This window comes from Salvelinus namaycush, chromosome 3 (genome assembly GCF_016432855.1).
Source record: "Salvelinus namaycush isolate Seneca chromosome 3, SaNama_1.0, whole genome shotgun sequence".
Lineage (NCBI taxonomy): Eukaryota > Metazoa > Chordata > Actinopteri > Salmoniformes > Salmonidae > Salvelinus > Salvelinus namaycush.
In genome coordinates, this window is record NC_052309.1 from 12,987,331 (window position 1) to 12,997,330 (window position 10,000).

At 50.5% G+C, this 10,000-nt stretch overlaps 1 protein-coding gene across 1 annotated transcript in view; it reads left to right on the forward strand.

Annotated features, from left to right (window-relative positions):
* The first annotated feature begins 2,731 nt into the window (after positions 1–2,731).
* LOC120044966 (tetratricopeptide repeat protein 28-like) overlaps positions 2,732–10,000 on the forward strand; it is a 39,920-nt gene continuing 32,651 nt past the window's right edge. Inside the window, exons 1-5 of the mRNA XM_038989739.1 lie at positions 2,732–2,802; positions 4,347–4,477; positions 5,559–5,780; positions 7,584–7,772; positions 7,966–8,062. Of these exons, the coding sequence (XP_038845667.1) occupies positions 2,769–2,802; positions 4,347–4,477; positions 5,559–5,780; positions 7,584–7,772; positions 7,966–8,062 (673 nt within the window). The 5' untranslated portion in view covers positions 2,732–2,768. The remainder of the gene's footprint in view (positions 2,803–4,346; positions 4,478–5,558; positions 5,781–7,583; positions 7,773–7,965; positions 8,063–10,000) is intronic.

Here is a 10,000-nt window from a genome sequence, read left to right on the forward strand (position 1 = left end):
ACACACACACACACACACACACACACACAGTCAGTAGCAGTATTCCTGTAGTGCTAATTGCTGATGTTGCTATAATAGTTTCCCTCTTTCTCTCAACAGTATTATTATAGTTATTATAAATGTGTTCATTTAAATAACCATTGTTTAATTATTTAATTCCTTTCTTTTTATGCAGACAAAAATGGTTTAATACATGTACAATCTATTTGACCAAAAATTGATGAGAGAGCAAAATGAGAGGATGAATAGCTCATGGTCCAGTATATCTATTTCCCTCTCTCTCCCCCCCTCTCCTTCTCCCTCTCTCTCTCCCCCCCTCCTTCTCCCCCCCTCTCCTTCTCCCTCTCCTTCTCCCTCTCTCCCCCCTCTCCTTCCCCCTCTCTCTCCCCCCTCTCCTTCTCCCTCTCTCTGCCCCCCTCTCCTTCTCCCTCTCCTTCTCCCCCCCTCTCCTTCTCCCTCTCTCTCCCCCTCCTTCTCCCTCTCCTTCTCCCTCTCCTTCTCCTTCTCCCCCCCTCTCCTTGTCCCTCTCCTTCTCCCGCCCTCTCCTTCTCCCTCTCTCTCCACCCCTCTCCTTCTCATTCTTCCCCCTGTCCTTCTCCCTCTCATTCTCCCCCCCCTCTCCCTCTCCTTCTCCCTCTCTCTCCACCCCTCTCCTTCTCCCTCTCTCTCCCCTCCTCTCCTTCTCCCTCTCCTTCTCCCCCCCTCCTTCTCCCTCTCTCTCTCTCCCGCCCTCTCCTTCTCCCTCTCTCCCCCCCTCTCCTTCTCCCTCTCCTTCTCCCCCTCTCCTTCTCCCTCTGTCTCCCCCCTCTCCTTCTCCCTCCCCCCTCCCTCCTTCTCCCTCTCTCTCCCCCCTCTCCTTCTCCCTCTCTCTCCCCCCTCTCCTTCTCCCTCTCCTTCTCCGTCTCCTTCTCCCTCTCCTTCTCCCTCTCTCCACCCTTCTCCCTCTCAATCCCCCTCTCCTTCTCCCTCTCAATCCCCCTCTCTTTCTCCCTCTCAACCCCCCTCTCCTTCTCCCTCTCCTCCCCCTCTCCTTCTCCCTCTCAATCCCCCTCTCATTCTCCCTCTCCTTCTCCCTCTCTCTCCACCCCCTCTCTCTCCCTCTCCTTCTTCTCCCCTCTCCTTCTCCCTCTCTCTCCCCCCTCTCCTTCTCCCTCTCCTTCTCCCTCTCTCCCCCCTCTCCTTCTCCCTCTCCTTCTCCCCCCCTCTCCTTCTCCCTCTCTCTCCTTCTCCCTCTCTCCTTCTCCCTCTCTCTCCCCCCTCTCCTTCTTCTCTCCTTCTCCCCCCTTCTCCTTCTCCCTCTCTCTCCCCCCTCTCCTTCTCCCTCTCCTTCCCCCCTCTCCTTCTCCCTCTCTCTCCCCCCTCTCCTTCTCCCTCTCTCTCCCCCTCCTTCTCCCTCTCCTTCTCCCTCTCCTTCTCCCTCTCCTTCTCGCTCTCTCTCCCCCTCCTTCTCCCTCTCCTTCTCCCTCTCTCTCCCCCCCCCCCTCCTTCTCCCTCTCCCTCTCCTTCTCCCTCTCCTTCACCCTCTCCTTCTCCCTCCATCAGGCGTACTTCCGTCAGGGCGTGGCCCTGCAGTACCTTGGTCGCCATGCCGACGCCCTGGCAGCATTTGCCTCTGGTCTGGCGCAGGACCCCAAGAGTCTCCAACTATTGGTGGGCATGGTCGAGGCTGCCATGAAGTCCCCACTACGAGGTGTGCTGTGTGTTTTACTTGTGCTCAGGGTCATAACGCAGTATCTGTACTACTTTAAGCTGAAGCTGCATCTTGTGACATCATCCACGCTGAATCAGACTGCTTCACTTGTCCCAGTGAAAATACAGAAACACAAAGCGTGGCTGTTTAGGAACCTTTCCTAGATAAACCAAATAAGTTGGAGAAAGTTCCATCAGTCTGAATCATCATTCCTTTATTTGACATCAACCCTTATTTTACCCACAATCCATCATTTCTTTATATACCCACAACCTTGGGGATAAGATGTGGGCGTGTCAAAGCCCCAGGGAGAAAAGACAGAGAGATGGCAGAAAGAAAAGAGAGATGGAGGTAGATGAGGGTGTGAGAATGATCGTTTTTGTTCTCACAAAAGAGGAATAAGTAAAAGAAGAAAGGCAGGAGAAAGAGAGACGGAAGATAATGAGGAAGAGAGAATAGCGAGAGAGTGATGGAAGAAATAAAAGATGTACCTTGAGGCTGATCATTAGCTCCTCCACTGTGTCTTTCCTCCATATGATTAGTTCTCTCCATAGTTGATCTGGCGTGTCTCACACACACACTATAACTATTACAGTGGTTGTATTTGGTCATTATAAGCTTATTCAACTTAATTTTGACTTTCAGTCAAAGTGTTGTTGTTGACGTTCTGTGTGTGTGTCCCGTAGACTCTCTAGAACTCACCTACCAGCAGCTGCAGAGGATGAAGCTGGACAAGAGTCCGTTTGTGGTGGTGTGTGTGATTGGTCAGGAGCTGCTGACCGCTGGTTATCATGGAGCCTCGGTTGTGGTCCTGGAGGCAGGGCTAAAGATCGGCACATGCTCTCTGAAGGCAAGGCTGTGTGTGTGTGTGTGTGTGTGTGTGTGTGTGTGTGTGTGTGTGTGTGTGTGTGTGTGTGTGTGTGTGTGTGTGTGTGTGTGTGTGTGTGTGTGTGTGTGTGTGTGTGTGTGTGATGATCATTGAGTTTCTTCCCTCTTTCTGAAGCTCCGAGGTTCAGTGTTCTCTGCTCTCAGCTCAGCCTACTGGTCTCTAGGCAACGCAGAGAAGAGCACAGGATACATGCAGCAAGACCTGGAGGTCGCCAAGACTCTAGGTACACACACACCAGCCCGCACACCCACACACACCAGCCCGCACACACACACACACCAGCCCGCACACACACACACACCAGCCCGCACACACACACACACCAGCCCGCACACACACACACACCAGCCCGCACACACACACACACCAGCCCGCACACACACACACACCAGCCCGCACACACACACACACCAGCCCGCACACACACACACACCAGCCCGCACACACACACACACCAGCCCGCACACACACACACACCAGCCCGCACACACACACACACACCAGCCCGCACACACACACACACACACCAGCCCGCACACACACACACACACACACACCAGCCCGCACACACACCAGCCCGCACACACACACACACCAGCCCGCAAACACACACACACCAGCCCGCACACACACACACACCAGCCCGCAAACACACACACACCAGCCCGCACACACACACACACCAGCCCGCACACACACACACACCAGCCCGCACACACACACACACCAGCCCACACACACACACACACACACCAGCCCGCACACACACACGCACACACCAGCCCGCAAACACACACACACCAGCCCGCACACACACACACACCAGCCCGCACACACACACACACACACACCAGCCCGCACACACACACACACACACACACACACACACACACACCAGCCCGCACACACACACACACTAGCCCGCACACACACACACACCAGCCCGCACACACACACACACCAGCCCGCACACACCCACACACACCAGCCCGCACACACACACACACACACACACCAGCCCGCACACACACACACACCAGCCCGCACACACCCACACACACCAGCCCGCACACACACACACACACACACACACCAGCCCGCACACACACACACACACACACACACCAGCCCGCACACACACACACACACCAGCCCGCACACACACACACCAGCCCGCACACACACACACACCATCCCGCACACACACACATACCAGCCCGCACACACACACACCAGCCCGCACACACGCACACACCAGCCCGCACACACACACACACACCAGCCCGCACACACACACACACCAGCCCGCACACACACACACACCATCCCGCACACACACACATACCAGCCCGCACACACACACATACCAGCCCGCACACACACACACACACCAGCCCGCACACACACACACACCATCCCGCACACACACACATACCAGCCCGCACACACACACACACACCAGCCCGCACACACACCAGCCCGCACACACACACACACCAGCCCGCACACACACACACAGTATTGGACGCATACACATACATACACTAGGTATTGGTGGAGAGAGAGAGAGATGCCGCTGTACGTGTGATTTAAGACTGCGATAACACACTGAGTGGAAGACAAGGCATTTTCTATGGTAGCTAACACGAGTCATCAGGTCTCAAGCAAGACTCATCATGTGAGTTTAGTTCACTGAACCACCTCCACTACGATTAACACCATCTTTAAAAGCCTTATGACCACACCCACCTCATCATGTCTTCCCAGGTGACCAATCAGGCGAGTGCCGGGCTCACGGGAACCTAGGGTCCGCCTACTTCTCCAAGGGCAACTACAGGGAGGCTTTAACCAATCACAGACATCAGCTGGTCCTCACCATGAAACTCAAGGACAGAGAGGTACCTAGTGGTGTGTGTGTGATTGCTCCATTGTATACTTCTACTCTTTCCCCTTCTTTTATTCAGGAGCCATGCTGTTGTTCTCAGTCAGAGCAATGTGACAATGTAACAATGTCTGCCCTTGAGCCACACCACCCACTCACTGTTTATGACTGGAATACAATGAGAATCAAGTCTCTGTGTTATGGTGAAGGAAGAATTTCCATTATTTGTTTTACGTGACACCTTGCAGACCTGACTGTGTGTGAATGTCAGCACAGCTGTATGGTTGTACTGTATTCTCCATGTGCTGTGTGTTCTCATGTCGTTGTGTATGGCTGGCTGACTGGTTGGCTGGCTGGCTGACTGGTTGGCTGTCTGGTTGGTTGGCTGACTGACTGGTTGGCTGGCTGGCTGACTGGTTGGTTGGCTGGCTGACTGGTTGTTTGGCTGGCTGTCTGGTTGGTTGGCTGTCTGGTTGGCTGTCTGGTTGGCTGTCTGGTTGGCTGGCTGGCTGGCTGGCTGGCTGTCTGGCTGTCTGGTTGACTGTCTGTCTGGTTGGCTGACTGGTTGGCTGACTGGTTTTTGAATATCGACTGTTTGTTTAATATTGTACGAAACATGCCTTTCAGTATGTTAACCTTGTTTATGCATGTTCTGAATATGTTATACAATTTGTGTGTGTGTGTGCAGTCATTTAAAGGCATCCTAGATGTCAAATCGACAAGACACCTGACACCAAGACGAATGGGTGCTTGAAACAGGCCCATTGTAGCGAAAGCAGCGCGTGTGTGTGTATGTGTGTGTGTGTGTGTGTGTGTGTGTGTGAGGATTACTGCGTCTCCTCTCTCCAGTCAACACCACAGGTCCACAGCCTGAGGCAGTTCAAACACACATATCCATATTACTCTACACCTCCTCATCTCTCCCACTGGCTTTCCTTTTGTTTAGATTGTGTGTGTCTTTCTAAAATGCGTCATGTGGCCGTCTTAATGTGGGGTGATAGTAGCAATGTTAGAGAGGCAGGCCAGCCACAAGAGGGTTGCCAGTTCAAATCCCAGGGCTGACAGGAAAAGTCTTACAAGAGTTTGTGTGTCTCTAGGCTGCGTCCAGTGCGCTGAGCAGCCTTGGCCATGTGTACACAGCGATAGCGGACTACCCTAACGCCCTGGCCAGCCATAAACAGTGTGTGCTGTTGGCACGGCAGACGCAATGCCCGCTGTCAGAGGCTCGCCAGCTGGGCAACATGGGAGCTGTCTACACCGCACTGGGAGACTTCACCAATGCTGTGCTGTGTCACCAGCAACACCTGGACATAGCTAAGGTATTTAACTAATGAACATACATACATGCATACATACATACATACATACATACATACATACATACATACATACATACATACATACATACATACATACATACATACATACATACATAAAATAAGCATCCCTTTTTCAGGACCCTGTCTTTCAAAGATAATTCGTAAAAATCCAAATAACTTCACAGATATTCATTGTAAAGGGTTTAACCACTGTTTTCCATGCTTGTTCAATGAACCATAAACAATTAATGAACATGCACCTGTGGAATGGTCGTTAGGACACTAACAGCTTACAGACGGTAGGCAATTAAGGTCACAGTTATGAAAACTTACGACACTAAAGGCCTTTCCACTGACTCTGAAAAACACAAAAGAAAGATGCACAGGGTCCCTGCTCATCTGCGTGAACGTGCCTTAGGCATGCTGCAAGGAGGCATGAGGACTGCAGATGTGGCCAGGGCAATAAATTGCAATGTCCGTACTGTGAGACTCCTAAGACAGCGCTATAGGGAGACAGGACGGACAGCTGATCGTCCTTGCAGTGGCAGACCACCTGTAACAACACCTGCACAGGATCGGTACATCCAAACATCACACCTGCGGGACAGGTACAGGATGGCAACAACAACTGCCCGAGTTACACCAGGAACGCACAATCCCTCCATCAGTGCTCAGACTGTCCACAATAGGCTGAGAGAGGCTGAACTGAGGGCTTGTAGGCCTGTTGTAAGGCAGGTCCTCACCAGACATCACCGGCAACAACGTCGCCTATGGGCACAAACCCACCGTCGCTGGACCAGACAAGACTGACAAAAAGTGCTCTTCACTGACGAGTCACGGTTTTGTCTCACCAGGGGTTATGGTCAGATTTGCGTTTATCGTCGAAGGAATGAGCGTTACACCGATGCCTGAACTCTGGAGCGGGATCAATTTGGAGGTGGAGGGTCCGTCATGGTCTGGGGCGGTGTGTCACAGCATCATCGGACTGAGCTTGTTGTCATTGCAGGCAATCTCAATGCTGTGCGTTACAGGGAAGACATCCTCCTCCCTCATGTGATACCCTTCCTGCAGGCTCATCCTGACATGACCCTTCAGCATGACAATGCCACCAGCCATACTGCTCGTTCTGTGTGTGATTTCCTGCAAGACAGGAATGTCAGTGTTATGCCATGGCCAGCGAAGAGCCCGAATCTCAATCCCATTGAGCACGTCTGGGACGTGTTGGATCGGAAGGTGAGGGCTAGGGCCATTCCCCTCCAGAAATGTCTGGGAACTTGCAGGTGCCTTGGTGGAAGAGTGGGGTAACATCTCACAACAACAACTGGAAAATCTGGTGCAGTCCATGAGGAGGAGATGCACTGCAGTACTTAATGCAGCTGGTGGCCACACCAGATACTGACTGTTACTTTTGATTTTGACCCCCCCCTCCCCCACTTTGTTCAGGGACACATTATTCTATTTCTGTTAGTCACATGTCTGTGGAACTTGTTCAGTTTATGTCTCAGTTGTTGAATCTTGTTATGTTCATACAAATATTGACACATGTTAAATTTGCTGAAAATAAATGCAGTTGACAGTGAGAGGACGTTTCTTTTTTTGCTGAGTTTACATACATGTATGAATGCACCAGGGTTGGGGTCAATTCTATGTCAATTCAGGAAGTGAACTGAATTTCATATTTTTAATTTTTTTAATTCTTCCATTTCACCTACTATTTATTCTATCCATCCTATCTATTCTCAGTGTTCTGTGTTAAAAGCACTGAAGTAAATCAACGTTAAAGTGATCTAATGTGATCTGTAGACCCTAGGTAATGGGCGTGAGGAGGCGCGGGCGTACAGTAACCTGGGCAGTGCCCACCACAGCCAGAGGGACTTTGACAAGGCTGTGTCATACCACACCCTGGTGCTGCAGCTGGCTCAGGAACTTGAGGACAGGATCATACAGATGAGGGCTTACGCCGGCCTGGGACACGCTGCTCGCTGCATGCAGGTAGTAGACACACACACACACACACACACACACACACACACACACACACACACACACACACACACACATACACACACACACACACACACACACACACACACACACACACACACACACACACACACACACACACACACACACACACACACACACACACACACACACACAGCATAACTCCCTGTATGTTCTCCAGGACTTGGAGAGGGCAGGCCAGTACCACCAGCAGCAGCTGGACATAGCAGAGGAGCTGCAGGACAGAGCTGCAAAGGGACGCGCTTCATCCAACCTGGGTAAGACATGATGACAGCGTCCTACACACTCTCTCCCTCTCTCTCTCAGATATTTATCTTCTCTGTGTTTCACCCTTGGGACCAGAAGGTTGTGAATTGGATACCATCACAGATAAAAGAGCTGTCCCCCAATGGCCTGACCAGTTCAATGCCACATCGACCAGCAGCATTAAGGAGAGAACAAGAGGTCAGGGTTATAGAATGAAGGACAACAGTACAGGCCTTTTTACAGATGGTCCTGGGCACTATAAACATATGTTCTTTGTTTAATATCTACATTCTATGATGCAGCATTGTTTTGTTGAAGGGGTTTGTCCAATTACCCAGAGCTGTGTCCTATCACATGACTCCACTAGCGCCTCTCTGGCCAATCAACACTGATGTTTTATTAACAGGGTTTCGGGTTCTGCGACCATGGCGAAATCTGAGACCAACTGAATCTGACCCCACTGCTGAGTGGACAATAACCTACCTACCTGTGTGTGTGTGTGTGTGTGTGTGTGTGTGTGTGTGTGTGTGTGTGTGTGTGTGTGTGTGTGTGTGTGTGTGTGTGTGTGTGTGTGTGTGTGTGTGTGTGTGTGTGTGTGTGTGTGTGTGTTTTACTCTATGCATGAGCAGGACTGCTGTAGAGATCTATTTTTCTTAGTCTCTCTCTCTCTCTCTTTCTCTCTCTCTAAAATAAAAATACACCACATAATCATGTGTTATAACTGTTTATATAACATCTTTAAACTAATAAGGAACAGTTTATAAACGACTTAAATCATTTTAAATCGTTCAAAGCACAATGATTGCTCCCGAGTGCCGCAGCGGTCTAAGGCACTGCATCTCAGTGCTAGAGGCGTCACTACAGACACCCTGGTTCGATTCCAGGCTGTATCACAATGGGCCGTGATTGGGAGTCCCATAGGGCGGCGCACAATTGGCCCAGCGTCACATGGGTTTGGCTGGTGTAGGCCGTCATTGTAAATAAGAATTTGTTCTTAACTAACTTGCCTAGTTAAATAAAGGTTAAATCCATTTTTTTTTTAAATGATAAGTGTTATCAGTTTAAAGTGATATTTTATGGAATCCATCTGACAGTTCATTAACAGCTCAAGTAGGTCATTGGCTGAAGGAGTCTAGTAGAACTCCTTAGTGGTTTGTGACTGGGCCATTTAAAGCTTAATTACCAACATTACCATGTTAGCAGGCTGAAGCTGGTTGGGGAGTTGGTCATGTCTGAAGGCTTGCCCAACACCTAGATAACCTAGGACCGTATCAGCACAAAGTATAGACACACACAAACACACTGACTGTTATACACTCACATCCCAGTGTGTAGAATATGGGTAGCGACTCTCCCTATAAGCTTCCAGTGCTGCCTCAGCCAAACAGACTGTTATAGGATCTCTTGTAATATTACATTACTTCTAATCCGTTAACTGCTGGCTATCTCAGAGCTGCTGCTGGGGAATACCAAAGCCTTATCGCCATACCACTAACATGCCCCCTGGCACCGTCAGGTGTGTGTGTGTGTGTGTGTGCACGTTCTGGGAGGATGCCTGACCCCGGGGGGGTTAATGTGCACTAGTATTCCTGCAGACTCTGCAGGTTCCTCTGTAATCCTCTTATCTCTGCACCCCTGATGGGGCAGCTCTCCTTTTCCTAATACATACATACATACATGAACACACTCCTGAAAACGCTTACTTGCGCTACATACACCATCATCATCATCCTCATCCACATACCTCTTCAATGATAGCATAGTCCTCTATTCCAAGAGTGTCAGTGTTTTAGCTGTTGGTTTTCAGGCAGGCTAGTTCAAGTCAGTCCATAGAGCTCAGTGTGAGGTTCTGTCCTTGGTAGTGTAGAAAACATACACTGTCAGTGGGTTATGGGGTTACAGGGATCACATTTCACGCTTACTGAATCAGGCTCTCACTCACTCACTCA